General features: G+C 43.8%; 1 protein-coding gene across 2 annotated transcripts in view; it reads right to left on the minus strand.

Moving 5' to 3' along the window:
• Positions 1 to 21,434, minus strand: part of eml5 (EMAP like 5) — a gene marked incomplete at both ends in the record, with an annotated part of 36,764 nt that overhangs the window by 6,811 nt on the left and 8,519 nt on the right. For both annotated transcript variants that reach the window (XM_083998181.1, XM_083998180.1), the window contains 25 exons: positions 724 to 850; positions 942 to 1,143; positions 1,276 to 1,452; positions 2,801 to 2,889; positions 3,020 to 3,151; positions 4,280 to 4,432; positions 4,555 to 4,696; positions 6,828 to 6,955; positions 7,149 to 7,260; positions 7,640 to 7,833; positions 7,942 to 8,042; positions 10,173 to 10,266; positions 10,680 to 10,785; positions 10,877 to 11,063; positions 11,193 to 11,311; positions 11,423 to 11,529; positions 12,649 to 12,816; positions 12,921 to 13,133; positions 13,225 to 13,481; positions 13,593 to 13,730; positions 14,899 to 15,100; positions 15,772 to 15,907; positions 16,484 to 16,669; positions 20,348 to 20,416; positions 20,778 to 20,876. In XM_083998181.1, coding sequence (XP_083854307.1) covers positions 724 to 850; positions 942 to 1,143; positions 1,276 to 1,452; positions 2,801 to 2,889; positions 3,020 to 3,151; positions 4,280 to 4,432; positions 4,555 to 4,696; positions 6,828 to 6,955; positions 7,149 to 7,260; positions 7,640 to 7,833; positions 7,942 to 8,042; positions 10,173 to 10,266; positions 10,680 to 10,785; positions 10,877 to 11,063; positions 11,193 to 11,311; positions 11,423 to 11,529; positions 12,649 to 12,816; positions 12,921 to 13,133; positions 13,225 to 13,481; positions 13,593 to 13,730; positions 14,899 to 15,100; positions 15,772 to 15,907; positions 16,484 to 16,669; positions 20,348 to 20,416; positions 20,778 to 20,876 — 3,638 coding nt within the window. The remainder of the gene's footprint in view (positions 1 to 723; positions 851 to 941; positions 1,144 to 1,275; positions 1,453 to 2,800; positions 2,890 to 3,019; positions 3,152 to 4,279; positions 4,433 to 4,554; positions 4,697 to 6,827; positions 6,956 to 7,148; positions 7,261 to 7,639; positions 7,834 to 7,941; positions 8,043 to 10,172; positions 10,267 to 10,679; positions 10,786 to 10,876; positions 11,064 to 11,192; positions 11,312 to 11,422; positions 11,530 to 12,648; positions 12,817 to 12,920; positions 13,134 to 13,224; positions 13,482 to 13,592; positions 13,731 to 14,898; positions 15,101 to 15,771; positions 15,908 to 16,483; positions 16,670 to 20,347; positions 20,417 to 20,777; positions 20,877 to 21,434) is intronic.

Here is a 21,434-nt window from a genome sequence, read left to right on the forward strand (position 1 = left end):
TTCTTTTATACCGTTTATCGTTTTTCCTCTGCTGCTGTAACAAGTAAATTCCCCATGTGTGGGATCAATAAGAAGTCTTATCTTATCTTATCTTAGATCTAAAATACTATAGTACATCTTACTGCTTTGTTGGTCGTCTGTTTGCTTGACAATCCCATTTTTTTCAAGACATAATGTGCAGTTGCAAAAAAAGTAATACATGGCAATATGTCACAATATGGTAGAGTATTGTTTTCAATCACAATAATATTGTATCTTTACTTAAATATTGTGATAATATTGTATCATTGGGCGTCTGGTGATTCCCACCCCTAACAGCAGCATGCCATATTTATGGTCTCTAATGTGCTGTCAGATGAGCCAACCTTTTGTTTGCAGTTACACGTGTTAACCACTACTCCCTGATGTTTTATCTGTGCAAAACCAACATTTGTAGAGCTTACCTGACCACCCCTTGTCTTCAAGTGGAATTAAAGAACGAAGCAGGATAATGACAGATGGACAGCCATGAAAGGAAAGAGGAAAAGCAGAGAAGGCCGAGTTACTTCCAAGGGCAGGGACAGAGTTACACGCAGGAAAAGAAAAGATATGTTGACTGAAGAAGATAGGACTGGCTTTATGTGGATGCAGACGTCCTATTATTTATAATATGACCCCTAAAAGTCCACCTGTGACTGCTCAGGAGCACCTGCAAATCCTCTCCAACGCTTCATTTCAAAATACCTTTCATCTACAGAGGGCTCTTTCAGCTGTAAGTGGGGTTTCACACCAGTCATGGGTCGCATATTGGAGGATAAGGCCTTGATGGTGTAGTTGATCTCGTTCTCTCTCGTAACATCGCTGTCATAACCTGATGAAAGATGGGAACGATACAGAGTTTTTTTTCTACGGTAAGAGAATCGTTTGTCTCATAAAAACCTCAGAAGAAAGTCGGCTCTCACCTCCGTCATCCTCGCTCTCGATGTCTGACTCCTCGCTATCGCACTGTTTGAATTCCCGATGGCCCTCGGGCTCATGGGCCCAGATCATGAGGCATGTGTCACCGCCACCCACCGTCACCAAGAGGCTGTCGTCATGGGTCCATCGCACATTGGTAACGTGTGCGCTGTGGGCCACGTAGCGTTTGAACTTTGCATACTTCCCCTGCGGCACAGGGTGAACATTTATGTAACACTTGTGACGTTAACACAGACATTAACATAACATTTACACAAACCTTAAACCTGAGATCTTCAAAAACCAACAACGGACCGAGACGTGTGCATCGTGGCTCACCTTGACAGGGTATCTGAAGAGCTTGACGTATCCCAGATCATCTCCTGTTGCCAGCACCTTCCTGTCGTTACTAAGGCAGGCGGCGGTCACCTCCGTCACCTCATTGATCACAGGCCAGATGCCTTCTACAGACGTCCCCAGGACGCATGTCCAGGTGCTCCAGTCGATCTTCTCCACCTGAGCCACGTCCATAAAGATGTGTTGACATAGCAAATAACACAGTGCTCCACAGGAAAGGTATCAAACATCATAAAGAAGCAGAAGTGGACCAAGAACACAGCCTCATTATTCAAGTCAGAGTACAGATCCTTACATTTTACATGAGATAAAGTGTTAGAATACTTGATTTACATTTTTTACGTGACCTTGTATTATCCCACATTTACAGAAATGACTCGCTGACTGACTGTAGAAGCTGTAGTATAAAAAGACTGTGTATAATGCCACAAAGCCATTGACATTTTTGTATTTATTTTCTTGAAGCTCAGCCTTGGTAAACAAAATTAATCTTTTTTTCTCTTATTTCTAACACAGACTTGAGATCAGACCTTCATCTTCATCTCTGGTGAAGACTCTTCTGCCTCATTATCTAACGTAGTATTGTTAAGACTGACAGTGGCTGTGATTGTTTTTTTTTTAACCTGTGGTGATGACAAATGTCTGTCACGATTTCAAGATATGTGTAATGTAATTTAGTGGACACACTAAAAGCTCTGCTGCAAAACAAGAACTACTTCATAGAAATGTAAGTTTCCGAACAATAATAACGATCGCGTAAAGTACAGATACACAATAAAATGAACAAATTAATGAAGTAAATGTACTTAGGGCAACAAAGAGAGATTGATAGATAGTGGGTAACACCTTATATTGTATTTTATAATCTACTCTCAGTGGAGATGTCATAACCTGACACCTAACCTCTCCTCATCTTACCCAGATGATCCAGATGAACATTTTCAAAAAAATGTCTACTGAATCCTCTCATGGCCACTGATAAATACTGTTTCCACCTAATTAAAAGTGAGAAAGCTTGAGGTTCTCATAGAGTCCGGGCCGACTGCTGAGATCACCACATTAAAATGCCAAATGGCTGCAAATCCATAGGAGATAAAACAGAGATGAGAGCAGATTGCCGCCTCAGCTCGTTAATGACGATTGTGTGATCACGCGCACGAGAGAGTGAACGCGTCATGATGAGGTGAGGCGAAGTAGCAAAATGTAATAGATAGATATCTGAGGTGCCACCGAGCCTAGACCCGGCAGCATCTATCATCTCTGACGCTTATTTCCCCCCCCACCTGCCCCTGTGTGCCGTGCAAGGTGCCTGAATGTCTCACTGTATTAAAAAGGGGCCCTAAACACTATCCCACTTCCACTGCCAAAATTAGAACGATACTGGTGAAAAGTGGGCCGTGTTAATGCTTCACTGCCCTTCCCCGGGCCTCTTCTGATCCCAAGGGGAAAATGTGGGCCAACAGCGACATAACCACGGCTGCTCCTGTTGTCTCTTCTCCCTGCTTACCTCTGTAGCTGGGATGGTCTGCCTCTTGCCGCGAGGAGCTTCGAAAAAAAACTGCTCTTTAGCACCTGTGTTGACTTGAAGTAGTTTTCCTGCGTGTGAAAGAGCCCAGAGGTGCATGGTGTCTTTTAAACGGAGACATTTTGAATGCATAATTGGCTCTTGAGCATTAAATTTGCAAAGATATTCTGAGATAATAATATTTTAGAGAAGCATGCTTACCTCTCTTGTCCCAGTCCAGGTGGGTAATGTAGTTGAGGCACCCTTTGCAGACTCCCACTCTTTTGCTGCTCATTACGTTGTAAATATCCACAAAAGTGTCTCCTGATGCCACGGCCAGGTACTTCCCTGCACCTGGGCCGACAAAAGAGAAGAGGAGTCCTCGTATCAGCGTCCACATAAATAATCTAAACCGGGTATCAACAGGACTGAGGATTTTTAACCAAGACAAACAACAAGTCATGTCACTGTCTCAGTCAATTGGTTGGTGGTTTGGTGGGTCCACCACTGTGATCTCTGATACTTAAACAACTCTGGATGAACGGATCGCCAAGGAATGTCGTACCTGACACCCATAAAATGGATCCTGCTGTTTGTGGTAATCTCCAGTGGAACCAGCACATTACAATTTTCACTTATCCTAGAGTTTGCAGATTTTTTGCGAAAATTTGTCAAAGGTTGGTTTCTCACGTACTTTTGTTCATAGTACATGAATCCTGGATGGGTTTCCTGGTTGTGGTTTCTATGTGTGTATGTATGTTCTTATTTAGATGAGAGCAATTACAGGCAACACTTTAATGTGCATTTATCATCAGACTGCACCATAAACAGCAGCAGTCTTGTTTTTGCATGTTAACATTGATGCACTACAGCCTAAAAATGGGAACTCAACTGGCGTGACGAACTAGGAAAATGCTTTGGAAAAGCAGCTACTACAAACTACAACACAGCAGGCAGCATCAGAGCACCAAGTCTGAAACTAATTACAATCCAGACGAGCTGCTTTTTTGTTAAGGAATTTAAAAAAGGAGTTTCAGCATTAAAACCACACTAATACCAGTTCACTGCTTAGCGTTAACACTTCTCTGCATAACGACTACAAGTCTTAGATGTAGGCTCTCAGGGGTTCACGGGTGTTGGGTTGAGAAACAGGATCACTTGCAATGTGGATTAAGGTTAAGTGTCCTGGCGAAAGAGAGTTTAGTTTCTTGTTCTCACTTTGTCCTCCCCCACTGTTCCTCATTCCTCTCTTGCTGTCTCTCTGCTTGGCCTTATTACAGAAAGCCATTAATTTGGGTCAGGCCTGCAGCTATATCTCCCCAACTTACAGCAGGAGGGAAGTATGTATACCTGCAGAACTTTTGCACAGCATCCTACATAGAGCTTTGAAGGGCACGGAGGTTTTGGAGGCTTATTTGCTTCACAGGTCAGATTTGAAGGAAGTTTTGTACCGCTAAAGAAATATAGAGGTAAAGCACAGACCTGGAGAAAATCTGATATCAGATATGATGTCCTTGCGGTGGTGGAAGGACACCAGGTCCTCCAGGGTGTCTGCGTTCACAATAAGGAAGCTGCCGTCGTTCAGGCCCACCGCCAAGGCTTTGCCATCAGGAGAGAAGCAGCAGCAGCGGCCGCCTGTGGAGGACAAGGTGTTTTTTTAAAGCCCTGGGGCCGGTGCACTTCTTGTCAGGCTGGCATCCATGTGGAAAAAGAAAGTATAATCATATGTTGTTCACGACGTTGAAGCAGTGACTCACCTTTCCTGAGCTTCCGTACAGCCAGCATGCAGTGACTGGGGGAGAGGTCCCATATGCGCAGGGTCTTGTCATCGCTGACAGTGGCACAGAGAGGGAGATGGGGATGAGTGGCCAGGCCCCACACCTCGCCCTCCATGTGGCCCTGGAGATACATACAACAGCATAAAGATTCACTCGTAGTACGGCAACGTACTCTAAGGTGACAAAAGAAAACAGAATTCTGCTTATAATTTAGATCTTTATCGGGGCGCCGTGTAGCGCAGTGGGTTGAGCAGGTGCCCCATATGCAGAGGCTACAGTCCTCGCTGCAGTCGGCCCCGATTTGAATCCCGCATTGGGTGGCCCTTTACTGCATGTCATTCCCCCTCTCTGCCTTCCATTTCCTGTCTCTCTCAACTGTACTATCAAATAAAGGCGAATATATATATATATATATATATATATATATATATATGTATATATACAGTATATATATATATATATATATATATGTATATATATATATATATATATATATATATATATATATATATATATATATATATATATATATATATATATATATATATATATATATATATATATATATATATATATATATATAAATACAATTATTAATATATATAAAAGAACAACCAGAAAAGACTTGGGGGTCTAAAATGGACAGAAGATGAGTAAAAAGAAGAAGAAGAAAAAAAAGACAATTGTCTTATTATATATTTTAGATAATTTGCCATTGTATTTGCCTGCAGGCCATTGACAAGTGTTGGCACCCTGCTCTGCTTCTGAAAAAGTTTGCTGGCATGTAGCTAACTAGTGTGGACAAGCTTGTGACAAGGAGAAGTTGTAAATGTAATTATTATTGTATTGATAGAAATAAGGAAATTAAAAAAGTTGTGTGTTTGTTTTTTGTTTTTTGTATACATTTGCTGTAGTGTTGCAGGGTCTCTAATGCTAATCAGGGGTTCTTGGTGTGGAAAGGTTTAGGAGCCCGTGCTCTATTGTTTCATATTTGCCCTCAATTCAATCAACAAGTGTTCTTGTAGTTTCTTACATATTTACATCCACATAACTCTACAAATGGTCACCATGGACCAAGTTAAGTCAATTGTATTTGTCTAGAGCCAATTTACAACAAGGCACTTGGCTACAATCATTTATTTATTTACACGACAAGTGTTCATCAATATATACTGTTAACATTAAAAAAAAAAAAAAAATCTGAAATCTGAAAAGGAGAAGGTAGAGACCGCGCTTCATAACACCAAGAGCAAGCACCCATGGCAACAGTGGCGAGGCAGAAACCTCGAGCAGAACAAAAAAGGTCAAAGATGTTTCTTTAGAATATTAACCATTATGTTTCCCATTTGTTGTTACAGCAACATCTACATAATCTTTTTCCTCCTTCCTGACATCATCAGCAGATGTGCCTGATGTGACAGATTCAACATGTGCCCCCTGACTCTCCCATTCCTGCCTCACAGGTTATGGTATGAATAATACATAGGTATATTGTAACTTTTTCACGGGTTAGCCTTTTACAATCTTTGGCTGTCATCAGTAAATCCCGTCCATCAGAATGTGCTTGTGCATTTGAAGCATTTGAAAAGGGCAATCAATAGCATTTGATGTGTCTGCCTACAATCAGGAGAGGATGGGAGTCACTGCAGGACCACTTAACTAAATTCAGCAGCAGTAATTCATCACAGTTTATAGCTGCCGCCTTGGTCATTCTGAGGTGCTGTGTAAAATGGAAAATCACACTGCAGGGCTTTAGCTGGTACTATAGATTTGCTTATTTTAACATGTTAATTTTTTCGTATAAATTCACATCTGTTACTGCTGACTGTTTCCAGAGAACAACATATACATCTTCTCATCTAAATCAATAAAGATAGAAGACATCCCACCTCGTCTATTTTCTACATCTCTGACAGGCACTGCAGTCTTTTCATTTAAACACAATACTGAAGAATTCAATCAACATGGCCTTGAATCCTGCTTTAGTGACAAAGTTTTACTTTGACAAAAACAGACAAAACGAGTTGTTCACTATGACGACGTGTGCCAGACATTGTATTTTCAACCTTTCAAGACTTTGCTAACTAGATACCCAACTACAATTCTCACTTTATAGGCTGTCAGCTTATTACATACTATAGAAAAAGCTTAGATTTAACTTTCTCATGAGCACAAGTTGAATCTGATGTATAATCTAACATTACACAAGATGTGTGACAGGAGCTTACAGATTATTGTTATCTTCATCTTACCTGGACCAGCAGAGTGATGGGACCACTCTTGTCCACCTCCAGGATCTCACCGTTCTTGGTCCCCACCAGGATGTGGCCGTGGCCCAAAGATATGGCACGTATGGAGGGGTTGTCTTCCAGCAGCAACCCTGCACCGTCAGTGAGTTATAGCACAAAGTCAGCGACCTCAACTTGAACCAGGACACGGGAAGAAATATTCATTTCAGCTAAAAGCATTGAACGTTTTAAATGGATTTGCATCGGACGGTTGTATTATATCTGTGGAACCACAGAGGCATAAGATTGATTCAAGGACAGAGAGGAACAGCGTGACCTTTTTACCTTTAGAGCCTGGAGCGAGGACTGCTCTCTTGATGGCATAGGTCTTGAGGCATCTCTCGAAAGTGTCATCCCACAGAGCTACAATACCATCCTTTCCTCCAGTCACAAATCCCTACAAGGACAGTTAACGATTTACACATCACTAACAAGAGTAAATAGTATTTTATATACAATCATAATATCTAATGAATTATTATTATTATTATTATTATTATTATTATTATTATTATTATTATTATTATCATCATCAGCTATGAGGAAAAAACTGCAAGGGATACAAAAATACACTTGATACCTGACATGAGAGAATCATAATAGAGCTACCATAGATAGATAGATAGATAGATAGATAGATAGATAGATAGATAGATAGATAGATAGATAGATAGATAGATAGATAGATAGATAGATAGATAGATAGATAGATAGATAGATAGATAGATAGATAGATAGATAGATAGATAGATAGATAACTCCCCCGTGTGACTTACCTTTTCCAGAGCATGCACACTGAAGACAGGTCCGTCGTGAGCTTTCACAGTCTTCATCAGGAACATGTCCCTCCAGATGCAAATGTCCCCCGTGCACGTGCCTGAAAACACCATCTCCTCTGACCAGCCGTACACGGCACACATCATAGTCTCCGTCTTCCCCATGTTCCCCTTGCGCCCAATTAGACCACCACCTGAAAGGAGAACAGACAGTCAGCTCACAGCGAGACGTGTCACAGCTGAGCCAAGGCTCTGCTTGTTAGAGTCACTCCTTGCTCATAAAAAAAGAACAGGGGTCTTACCGGCTTTATGCCAGAACTTCATATGTTTCACACCAGCTGTGATGAGCTTGTCGGGCAGGTAGGGGTTTATTTTCACAACAAAAATCTTGTCCTTGCTCCCCCTGGAATAACAAGTTGCACATTACAAAATAGGCCTATACATACAAACAAAAACAATTTGTCCATTTTTTGAAGCACCCATAGGATATTTTTATGAATATATGGTAGCAGTAAGCAACGATTCAAAGTATATAAAGCTACACTACAGAAATACAGCTCTGGTTCTGCAATGAAGACCTTGTTGAGTCGTATGAATACAACTGAATTCAGATAATAAATCCAACACATAGACAGTGTATGTTATTATGACAAAAGTGAACAGGCATCCCAGTGAACCAACTCGTCTGACTCATCTATGCACCCCAAAGACACAATTACACTCAAAGGACTGAAGTGTTGATTTTATTAAAGATCTTCAAGAACAAAGACTTACACGGCACTGGAAAAAACATGAGCGTGCATTTTATGGACTAAATCCCACTGATGCATCATTTTTCATTCAAAATGATCTGTTCTGTGAGCTTCCAAATAAATACTAGGCAGGAAACTGAACTTACAATAATAACAAAATGACCGTCCTCTGTTTATGAGCTCCCTGTCACGTACTACAAAACACACCAGAGGAAGAATCCAGCATGCTGTGACTGTCTCCTTGTTTCTTCCTGCTATTTCACACAAATTGAACATTAAGGACCAGTGGCTGGTCCTGTCTGATGCAGTGGACCGTGCCTGACACTTAAAGTTCTCTAATTGTTGCCCTTTGTGCTGCCGCGTTATTCTCATCCTCAGTGAAGCTGGAGAAACATTACGCCCCTCTCTCCTCCCTCTTTGTTTCTCCGTTTCCTCGCCTCGCTCTTCCTCATTACGTCTCCCACCTCTTCATTTGTCCGACCCCGCACCCTCTTTCGGCCTCCCTCTCGCATCCACACATCCAGCTGAGGATGAGACGGCAGCGGCGGTACAAGCCAGCCACTGTCAGGCCCCATTTCCCTCTGCCCGCCTCACTGCACTGCCCACCAGGGTCTGCAAAGGAGATCAGTGCAGCTCTGATCCACTCTGTCCCTGAGCTACAGCGAGAGCCTGGCACACACAACACGCAGGAGAGCAACCCGCAATGCTCTGCTCCACACTAGCCACGGGGTGTTTCAATGGAGTAGATACTGAATATGAACATCAAGCAACAAAGCAAGAGCAAAGCTATTTTTGGATGCAGATGTTTTTTCCAGTTAGATACTTTTGGGACCTTCTGGAGTCCAGGTTATATAACTTCATCTGCCATGAAATTGAAATTCATTATGCAAATTGAGCATTACATTATGTTCTGGACAAATTAGCACCTCTCATGCAGCAATTCATGAACCAGGTCTGGTACAGTAATGCATTTACATCAGATGCACATGCCCAGTGTGTGTGTGTTTGTGTGTGTGCGTGCCCCATATCTTGTCACGTGTATCCTTACATCGTGTGTGTGCAGCAATCATTTGCATCATTGTTTCATTGGACGGAACAGGAACTCAGTCTGTCACACTTGTGCTCACAACAAATACGGCTCAAAGTAAGTCTCCTTTCATTTTAATGCACTACAAGCAAAACGACTTTAGACTTGCACTCAGTCTTTATGGTCCAATTTGTTGCAGCCATCAGGACAAACTGTGTTTGACTGCTTCCGCTACTTCCTGTTACTTTCTATTATCCTCTATTCACTCATTGCTTTTTACACCTCATTTGCTTTTATGTATTATTTGTAGAGCTCTTTAAAGCACATTTTTCTGGTTATTTTTCTTCAGGAAATAAAATCTGATCCATTAAGCAGCCCAGAAATCACAAGGATATCCCCATGGAAAATGTTAATTTAAAATAATTCTCTTTAATTATGAATCTACAGTCGAGGCCATGGCACAAAATCCCACTGTTACCATTCAGTCTCTGTCAGGGTTAAGTGCTGCAGCGGAGCAGCCTTGTAATCTAAAAGGTAATTCCCCCTCGTTGCTCTTCTCCATCAGTCATACTGTCGGCCCTGTGCAGCAAAGTGGCTTCAATTTAACCCTCATCTATAAATGTCCATATTTAAACTAAGAGCGCTCCAACCATCTTTAATATTAACAGGGGGGTTTGTCAAAGCTGTCCAGATGTGGGGACAGCAGCTGCTGTGTGCTGACAGGCCAACCTGCAGCCGCTATGACAGTACTTACCGCATGGCAGAGATCTTCTCCCCCTTCCTCCAGTCCCACAACACGATGGTGTGACTGTCGTCCAGGCCCACCGAGGCCAGCCGCTTGCCATCCGCTGTGGAGGGAAAAACCCAAAAAAAAAAGAGTTCAGTGCAGCACAAAGCGAGCGAGCCCCGCTTTGGTTCAGTGAAGTTTGCCCCTTGTTAGCAACATGAAAGCAGCCTCGGTGGGTTTGATCTACGGCAGGTGATTCACTGACATACAGATCACCGCTCTGTGTCTGTCTGGGGCCAATTAAGGGAAGCGAGATGAACGGCTCTACCTTGAAGCCGTCAAACCGCAGCGACGGAGAGACAGCAGGGTTGCCGGTAAATTGGGTGTCTTGTGAATTTGTCCGTTTCTTTTTATGTGTTGCGTTAAATTTTTTTGTTCCCTAATTGGAAGCAGGATGTCCGGGGGCATGTCTGAATGGAAAACATATGTTACATCGAATTGATTTTGATAGGCGAGGTGAAAGCAGTTTGTTACCGGAAAAGTCCAGAGCGCAGACTCCGAGCTGGTGGAAACCCTTCAACACGGACATGGGTTTCAACGTCTCCGTGTCCCATATGTGGATGGAGGAATCTCTGCCAACCTGGACAGATGAAAAAAAAACATTTAATGTTTTAACTTTACTCTAGAATTTTGATGTTGATGAACCTAAATCAGATGTGTTGGGCAGCTACCTGGCCTGTTGCTACGAAGTCTTTGAGGGGATGGATAGCCAGACAGAGGATGTCATCGTCATGGCCCATGTAGAAACGCTGTGTATTCTGTTGCCTGTTGTACACAACCCCGACAGCAGCTACGTGGTAGACGATCTCCCCGGTCTGGGTGTAGAACAGGTTGCTCCTACAATCGTAGCCTCTATAGCTGAAAACAAAAATAAAAAGATGTATGTAGAATGACTGAGGGGAGGAAGGCAGCAAGAGTTTTGGAAAGGCTTGGCTAATTCAAATTCATCTCCGATATCGGCCTTGTGATGTTACAGACTCTGCCTACCCATGGATGAAGTGCAGCTTCACCCCGCTCCCTGGTGCACGCTCTCTCTTCTTCATGGCCGTTGCTCGATGCTTCTCTTTGCACTGCTCTTTGAGCTGAGGTAGATCTTCTTTATACACCTGGGTGCACGTAGAAAAAGTTTGCTCTGTCTCTATTTTTTTTTTTTAATTAAGATTTCCACAGACAGATGTTTCGCAGATGGGGAGCACGTTTCGATTTTTGCCACTAACCTGTCGTCGATATGTGAGCTGCGTCTCCTGCTCAATTTCTGAGTCCATCTCGGGCACGTCCGACTGATCAGAGTCCGATTCTTCACTGTTAGAGTCTGCCAAGGTCTCTGTGGGTGGAAACAAGGTTGCATCACAGCTCATGTGTAAAATCCTCCCCTGCCTCTAAATCAGACAAATATCCCGCTGCACATGCACACTAAAAAAAAACAAAAAAACACCACTCCTCATTTCAGTAGAAGTGAGGGTCGATCATGTAATAATACCGTGACATCTCCCATTTATCAGGCAGTTGTGCTTCACAGTGACATCGCTGAAGACGAATGTATAAAAATGCTGACGCAGCACAGTGCAGCCGTGCCAAGACAAGGCAATAAGCAGAACTGGCAGCTAAGGGCGGCTGCTCACAAGACCCATTAGGAAAATTAAAAGGAAAGGCAGTTAGGATGTGCTTTAATTTCCGAAAGCACAGCTGCACTCTGCCGCTGGAAGAAATATGACTTGGGAATGACAATGCAATTATACTTTCCAAGCTTCATTCACTTTTATTGGATTTGTCTTAATTAATGCAATGGCCGTTCCTTTGTAGAGCTGTATAGAAATGATAGTTCATTAAGAAAAAAAAAAAAAAAAAAAAGAACGGGAAGGACAGGGAACAATCTAGTAGATTTGTCTCTGGTGGTTTAGCACATCAAGTTCATGAGGCCGCTGGGAGCAGTATGAGTGCACACACCTTTATACCATTCTTTATAGGTAACTAAGAAATGTACTGTGACACATTAATTCTCTTATTGCAGTGACTTTACAAAAAATACTGTTGAAGTAATGGATACAGTACAAGACCAATAATAATAATAGTGTGTGTTAGCAGTGTTAGTTCCAACTCCATTAATGACACACATGCAGTCAAAGTGGTATCATCCTCACCTAACTCTCACTGAGAAAAAATATTCTGTTCTATACTGTACACTCTGTTCTGCGCTATAAGAGTGGGAGATTGAGTAGACATCAAAATTTCCATCAAGGCGCACCACTTGGCCTAATTTGATAATGTCTTGTTGGCAAGAGCCACAGATTTTTGTGTAGTAATATCAGTGATGCAAGTCACCGGCCTCTACAGGAAGCTGCATCAAAATGTACCCGTGCAATTTTCCTAAATGGATTGATCAGGGGGTAAAATCCCCCAAACATCACAGTAAATAATGGTATAAGAAGTGGGATCGTCTCACCTTGCGGTGCTATGTGCAGAGCTTCTTTAGACTTTCTTTCAGGGACAAACTTCCACTGGAACACAGAGTGATCAGCACCACCGATAGTAATCACCCACTGGTAGTCATGTGACCATCTAGCGTTGGTGATGTGGGCTGAATGACCTAAATATTTCTTAAATTTTGCACCTGAAAATCAAGAGGAAAACACATCAATGACACAGCAGATGATAATATCAGAGCGTGTGCACTCAACTTTACTTAAATTTATAATACACGGATATTTTCTTTACCTTTTTTTACACATGGATACCGTAAAAGTTTGACCAATCCATAGTCGTCAGCTGTTACTAAGACTTGATTGTTGAAGTTGGCATCCACCGAGTTGATGTCATTGATATCTGAGTACTTGGGCCATATTCCATTAACCTCGGGGCCCAACACACACGTCCATGAAGCCCACTGCACCAGCTTCAGCTCTTCCCTGTTGGTCACCTCCTTCCCACCTCAACAGAGGACAGACAGGTTTTATCTCACAATGGAGCTCTGCAGCAACATTACATCCAAGACTCGCTCCTCTTTCTGACATGGACTTACTTGGCATCCTGTAGAAAAGCCTCCTGCCGACGCCGTTGTTGGTCTGCAGGTACTTGCTGTCCGTGGACCAGTCCATGTGTGTAATGAAGCTGTTGGAGCCGATGCACTCGCCGACTTTCTTGTACCTCTGGACCACGCCGTAGATGTCCACCGAGTTATCGTTGGAGCCGACGGCCAAATGGGCCCCGTCAGGAGAGTACTTCAGCTCATGGATGGCCTCCTTCCTGTCCTTGATGTGCACCACCTCTGTCATATCTCTGAAAGGGAAGCAGACAAATGTAGTTTGAGTGAATGGAGCTCTTTCATTTTATGGAATTAGCGTTGAGGATCAGAAATGTTCCCCTGTCCCCTCTGTGTTGTGTTCCCACCTGACTCTTAGGACAGTGAATGAGCCATCCTTCATTCCCAGCGCCAGGTGAATGCCATCAGTGCTCACAGCGGCACAGCGGATAGGCTCCTCCATGTTACAGCGAGCTATCAGTGCATGATCTATAAGGCTCCATATCCTTTAGGCACAGAGGAGTGGGATAAATGAAGAGAAGAAGCAGTGATGAGATTACAGAGGTTCAGACAACCAGGGCACAGATGCAATAAGAGAAAAGTCTGCAAGTACAAATTGAACAGGGGATGATGTTTGCGGTGTCTGTCCTCTGGAGTATTTGGTTTGTGCCTGAACACCGACAGTTAGATGTGATTTACAACTGTGGATTTTTTTGCAAAAAGAAAACAAAAAATAGGGCTGTCAAAGTTAATGTGATAATAATGCAAATACCTTTTAATGCCACTATTATGATTATCCATCTCACCCAGCAGTTACTTCTCAAATAGTGCCACCAAGTTATCATTTATTATTCATTCTATTTAATTATTTGTTTCATTTTTGTGATAATTGCAGTGAGGCCTTTTATGGTTTCTGGCCAATGACTGTCATTGTTTTTGGTTATTATAAAAGTTAAAGTTTCATATGCATGAAGCAACATATTTGTCAAGCACATTGTCAAACAAATTATTCCCTCTTGGTAGACGGCATTCATTTTGATCAAAAAAGGTGCAATTAATATGTGATTATTTGTGATTAGCAATGGACACTGATGCAATTAATTATTATTAAATGTTTAAAGGGATAGTTCAACATTTTGTCAAATTGGCCCAGCCACCGTCTCGTAACGTTCCGTTATTATTCGGGTCACAACTTGTCCACGAGAGCGTTTTGGAGTTGTTGGATTGTGTATGAGTCTGATGAGGGAAACCAAGAAATCCCATGAGCCTCCGCAGCGCAGCTCTGAGCAGCTCGCGGCTCTGCTCCATCGTTCTAAAAATAGCTTGCACCGACAAATAAAAGTAACAAACCTACTGCTATGACTATAGGGATTATGGCAACGGGCCAATTTGCCAAAATGTTGAACTCTCCCTTTAAATCAATTCACACTCCTAATATGGTATCAATATACTCCCAGTTCCAGCTCCCAAAGTATTTCTAAAAAAAATAATTAGGGAAGATGAGCCTAACATATTTTTTTACTTTACACATTAAAAAAAGATTATTGTCCTGATGTAATAAGATGCTCAGATACTCAGTGAGTACAAATGCCCTCAATTTAATAAAATAAATGTGATGTGACAGCGTTTCACATGTGTTCATCCCCCACTGTCAGCGCCACTCTCAGGCTTCACCTGACTGAGCGGTCGTCACTTCCTGTCATGGCCAGAGGCTTGGTGGGGTGCACGGCCAGCGCCCACAGCTCCCCCTCACAGTGACCCTGCATGATGAGAAAAGGCTTGTTGCGGTCGTGGACCACCACCTCGAAGATCTCGCTGTCCTGCGTGCCCACCAGGATGTGATCTCCCCTCCAACACACGCTCCGCACAGACAGTCCTGTCGGAAAACACGCACATAACAAATTAAGCAACAAGCAAAACGCAATGAGCGAACGAACAAGGAAACATGCGTAAACATGAGAGCAGACAGACATTTGCCGATGCTTGTACAGTCATTGTAAGAGACACGACAGGGATAATAACAACAGGAGGTGATAATAGCCATCCGCAAGCTACCTAGGACGGAGGTTTTAACAGGAAGTACAATGACAGCACACGTCGTCAAGCCAATCTGCAACTAACTCTGGGAAATACAGCAAGAATAAGATGGAGGAAGCATGTGCTGTTTACACATGTGAACAGGACATCTGCAACAGAGCTTGGACTTACTAACAACAAGAGGAACAGCAGAACAATGTGGGGACTGTTACAAACAGACTGACATGGTTGTTAACTCCGCCCTCAATGGCTTTACCCACCTCGGCTATTTTCACCTCTAGCTACTGTTAGGTCCAAGATTACAAATAAAGGAGATGGAGAAAATAGAGAACAAGAAAGAAAATGTTAGTAAGGAGAACAGAAATGGCAGAAAGAAAAGCTTTTTCGTCTTGTTCTTCTTGTGGGATTTTATACACTCTCCCAGTGCCTCAGGAGACCACAGTTTGGCCTGCAACCTTTCCTGTCCGGATATTAAAAGCAAAAAAAGAGATGGAGACAATCTGACATCACCTTTATATCCTTGATCTGTTTCCCTGAGATCAATGACAGTAATTGGTTTGAAGTTGAGATCCCACAGCCGGACGCAGCCGTCCCGGCCCCCGGTGGCGAAGCCCTCTTCACAGGCATTCATGCTGAAAATCCCTGACTGGAGGAAATGACAGGCTGTCAGTGAGGATCTACACAATAAATGAGCAACGACAGTACAAGCCCCAGATACAGGCCGCGGTACGCTGCTGCTGCTGCTGCTGCTGCTGCTCAGCCTGCCATTTGTTTAACAAGGCTTTCACAATTACAAACCTGCTACTGTGGCCTCAAGATAGTGAAGAACTAGGTAACGGGATGTGCCATATTCTTTTGTTATTACTGCAAAGCTTGACTGATGGCCTAATTTGTCTAGGAGACGCTGTATGCCCTGGGAGGCACCTTGCTGAAACCCCAGTGAGGCATTTGGTGGTACAAAAAGCAGGAATAACCGTGTACTGTAGTTATTATCCCCTCCCCCATCCGCCCATCCCCTCACCCAGCTGTTGATCCCATAGATATCATTTAATCCTGTTGAGCAAAAGGCTGATCCTGTTCTACTGAGCGAAATCAAACGAAGCCAGCATGCATGGCTTCGACCCTGGGTAAGTTTACGGGATGCTTTTGCTGCGTCTCCTCTATAATATGGTATATGGTATAATATGGGCAGAAAAACACACCCTCGATTTGGTAAACTCACCCCATGGGCTCCTTGCACCGTCCTCATCAGGTTGATCCCTTTCCACACGTAGATGTCACCGTTCAAGGCACCTGAATACGTGATCTCGTCCTTGGCGCATGCGAGGCAGAGGATGGTTTGAAGGTCCCCCGTTTTGCCAAAAACACCACGTTTGGGCGTGAGGGCGTTACCGCATAAGCTCCAAAACTGAAAAATACAAAATACAAACAAAGAAGAGTGAGAGAGTATGATGGCTAATATAATCTCCCACGTAATCCTCTCCTGGGAGAGTAAATGGACAATTATGTATCATTTGTATACAACAGAATGAATGTCATCAAGTAATTTATGGTTCATTGAACACACACACACACACACACACACATACAGAGAGGCAAAGACCTTGAAAAAAGCAAAGTCAAATTCAAATTCGCCCACCCCACCTCCTCTGCATGTGATACTGGGAACTCTTGCTGGGGGTCAGCTGCTGTAACCACCTGATCAACATGCACAGACACAGACACACACACGCATACGCGCGGGCTCATTATTTATGAACAAGGTCATCGGGATGCATGGGCACGGCCTCGTCTGAGGGCTAAATCCATCAAACCAAGGAGAGAGCGAAAAGAGAGACGACGCTCTGTCTGCATGGAGATGAGATCACGGGGGAGAAAGCTCACGGAGGGCGTCTCGGATGCGGAGACGAGGGCGTCGGCACGTGAAAATGAGACACGCTCATCACTGGCAAGCAGCAGGGAAATGACAGAAATGACGGCCCCTTTTCCACCTCTCCCTAAAGGTGGATCTAGTGATTCCTTAAACCGTATTGATTGTGTGCTAAAAAAAGGCAGAAAACATAGCTGGTAATGTGCAGAAAAACTGATCTGCACTGGCTTGATAGTCACTTGCAGACAGGAGAAATGAGCTCCTCGACAGCGACGGCCTGTCACAGCCTCACTAACACCTATCCTCCTGACTGATAGGGCTGCTGTGCGCTGGCAGGAGGGGATCGATTATCAGAGACAGACATCACAGCCTCAGATACAGCTCTGCCATCAAACATCCTCTTGTACGCACCTCAACAGAACAGGACTTTTTTTTTTTTGATCCTGAGCTCCCTGACTGAACTATTAAAGCGAGCATTTGCATGTGCGTGCGTGAGCTTCCTTGCAGGGTCGCGGCTGAAGGTTAAGCAGCAGCCGAGATCATAGGTGAGGGAGTAATCTGGGAAGCTGCGCTGAAATGTCGGCTGGTTGAAGTGTGTCAAGTGCTGAGTATGTGTAAGGGGTTGGTTAGAGGGGAGAGAGAGGGGTGGGAGGGAGGTTTTTGTGGCCCAGCCTGTTGCAGAGGCAGCAGGGATGGATGCGGCGTGACTGCACAGCCCTCCCTGCCCGCAACTGATAAGGCAGTGAGACGCGGGCGCCCGCTAATCCCTTAGCTGCTGAATTACTGAGAGGAGACGGGATGCTGGAAGGGTTTATAATGAGGCCAGGCGCAGGGGAGAAAGGCACAGAGGGAGAGTCATGACACAGTGGAAAGGTAGAAATGTGCTGGAGAATGAAACTGCTTTGAGTTCAGATCAAGACCTGGTAAACATTGTGGTTTCCTCTGAATGCAATTTCTTACACGTTACCCATTTGGCCCCTCACATGGTTGAAGCTGCTTCTCTTAACCCAGGATTAGTGGTATGTCATTAGCTCGGTTACCTCGACCATGGCTCTGAGGAAACCTCTTAAATGTAATTAATGCAGAAAAGGTTGTAACTCTGCGCTGAGATGCTGCACTGAACCCGCCCCTCGCCCCCTTTATCTCCCTCATAATATCCCTTCTGTCAAACCCTGATGACCCTGACTGGTGTCAGAGCCTTAAATGCTCTGCTAACAGAGGTCAGCTCAGTGGCAGCTCGCTGGGGGGAAATCTAAATGACTGGATGTCGGCGAGGCCGGAAGATTGTTGCCTCAGAGCGGCTGTCAGACTCCAGCTCACGTCCCCGGCAGTTTGTGGCATCGAGGTCCAGAAAACACACGCAACATACGGCACGTGTTGGGAGCTTCCTTAGAGGACCATATGCAGTTTATCTGTGCATATATGCACCATATATATTAGCATATATGCGTATATATTAAAACGGCCAATTTTATGTATGTCATATATATTCAAACCTATATTAAAACCTATAGGTTCTTTCCATGTGGGTGTGTTCAAGTTTTATCTCCACAATAAACACAAACCTCTGAAACACATCAGCACGATCTGCAAAAATGAACAGTGAACTGAGTACACACGGTTTATAGTAAATGGGCTAGAGTAGTGTTTCACAACCTGTGGTTCAGGACAGTTCACAAAATCTGCTGGATCCTGAGATAATTATCAGGATATTAAGTCATGACAATACTGTCTCATAAAATTGTGTTTACTTTTTCAGTTTAACCCTTTTTGAATGTTCTTCTTACCAATTAAAATCACAATAAATGCAAATAATGATTAATAGGTATTAATTTGTTGACAAAAATGTTGAGAATCATACAAAATGAGTGGCACCGGTCCTTTAAACAGTTTTATTTGTACAGTCAGATAGCAGATGTATGACGGGTACTGTAGATGGATTGTATGTGTGTGTAGCACATTAAGGTCTAAGTGGTCTAAAAGGAACACAAATGTGTATATGATTAGCCAGGAGGAGGCCTGTCAGGACTGCAGCGTTTGCCAGCGACCCCGGTCCTCATCATAGAGGCTGTGTTTTCCTCAGCCTGCTAGTGAGTGGATTACCGGGGCTAAATCTCCTGGATGCTCTGAGTGCTATAATCGCTGAGCGCGCACAGGGCCGGGGAGCAGATGTCACATGGTCTGCAGGGTGAAGGCTGAGGAATTATGTGGGACAATTGCTGGATTGCCTTGGCATCAGAAAACCAGGAGGGAGGGAAAGAGAGGAGGAGGAGGAGAAAGACCAGAGGATTCAGCAGGGACTGAGGGTAGGGGGGGGGAGTTGGGTACGGTGGCTGAAGGGGGGGGTATCTGTGCCATGGCGATGGGGGAAGAGTTCAGGGGGGAATTACTACAAGAAGAGGCAGGTCAAGCTGGATTGAGAGGAGGGAGTCATCAGTGAGACGTTACACCACTGGGGAATGCGTACAGTAGGCTAAGCCTCACGACTGCATCAAACCCATTTGAGCATGCCGCCGCGACGTTTTCCCCTTCGCAGGACCAGTGGGCACGTTTTTCCTCTCAGAGTGTGATTCACTCTTTTTCCCAGTGTTTGGGAAATACACTAAGCTTCCTGAACTCCTTGTGATTTCCTAATGGCCGTGCCACTCAAGGAACACTACAGTACTACACATCCCTAGGGAGGGCTTGGTGAAGACACCCTGCATGAACTCATTGAAGATTTATGAACACCACTCTTCTGTGAAAAAGCAGTGTTAGAGATAGGCCCGTGAAGGGAAGCGAGCACAGCTGCAGTCTGTACAACGGAGGCTTCTTCTTCTTCTGAGCTGAAGGAGGAGAGAACTGAGAGGGGGGAAGTGAGTAGCAGAGTCATGGTCCCCCAATAAAAAGAGAACATTTCCCTCTCTGCAGTGCAGCTTTCTCCCGGTTTGAGAGCAGAGACTGTGAGTCATTGCCTCTGCTACTTATGTTAAGTGCCTAATAAGCATGGACTCTGGAATAAAGTGAATTTGCATACATCTATTTTAAGGCTTTGATATGGTCATGGTGACAAAGCGGAGAAGGCAGGGAAAGAAGAAAGGGTCATGGAGCCACGAGAATTTTCAACCCCCCCCCCCCCCGAAAAAAAACCCTAAACCTAACAAAAAACAAACAAAAATGTATTCAGATATTTATGCTAATGAAGCCTGAAATCTACAGGGTGTAAAATGACCTTACCTTGATATGTTTGACGCCACAGCTGACAAGTTTGCTCGGCTGGTACAAATCCCATGATATGTCAAATATCTGAGGAAGGAAAACAGACAATGCATTACATCTTGGCTTATTGTTACATAAACTAAACAACGTGATAAATGGAGTCTCGATTTTGCTGCAAAAGGAGGAAATTTAAAAAAGGAAAATATGCACGTGTTTGCACTGGTTGCGTTATAATGTATGTGGTTAACAGCTGCTTGTATTTCATCTTTTTAAAATTCCTTTTCATTAGCTGTGCACCCTCTCAGATGGGCTCTGAAAAAGCTCACAATCAATCAGGCCTAACTTATTTACGTCCCCTCTGGGCAGGCGGTCCATCCTACGTTTGTAGCTAATTGAGGCAGTCGATACAGAGCTTGTGATGGAGACAGGGGAGGAAGAAAGTGTTTACTCTGTCTGTATGGCCGGGAGCGGCTGCCAGAACCTTCCCTCTCCTCCAGTCCCACACACAGATTGTGTTTTTAGAGTCCAAGCCCACGGACACCAAACACTGCAAAGAGAGCAAAGGAAAAAAGACGCACATCACAGATTGAACAGACTCTGCTCTGTTGCACTAATCACTGCAAAACAAACTTAGCTACCTCCACTGTAGCATGGCAGACCATGATGAAAAGGGCTAATAACGGCTACAGAGCAGAACAGAACAGTTGTCCAGCCCCTGGCTCTTCTAGTGAGCACATTTGAGTGCTTTTGCTGGAGGAGCCTCCTATAGCTGACTGAGTGAGTAGGAAGCAGCAGCAGCAGCAGCGGCAGCAGCAGTGGAGCAGAAGAGAAGAGAAGAGAAGAGAGCAGCTCTTATGGAAAGCCATCTCTACTCTGCAGCTTGCTTTACGTGTTAGACGATGTCCTCTTTGATCTACTGCTGAATCAATGTTTGGGTACGAAAAGAAGTCTCTGGTGAGGCACTGTTTTAACTTGAAATTGAAAAGTCTCTGTTTTAATGATAAGTAAAAAAAAAAAAAAAAAAAAAAGTCCTGTGTGACGAAATCCAGTGAAACTATAGGGCGATGTGTTGAAAAGTGCTTTGTGAAGTATTTTCAATACTCAA

Source organism: Trachurus trachurus (genome assembly GCF_905171665.1).
Source record: "Trachurus trachurus genome assembly, chromosome: 22".
NCBI classification, from domain to species: domain Eukaryota; kingdom Metazoa; phylum Chordata; class Actinopteri; order Carangiformes; family Carangidae; genus Trachurus; species Trachurus trachurus.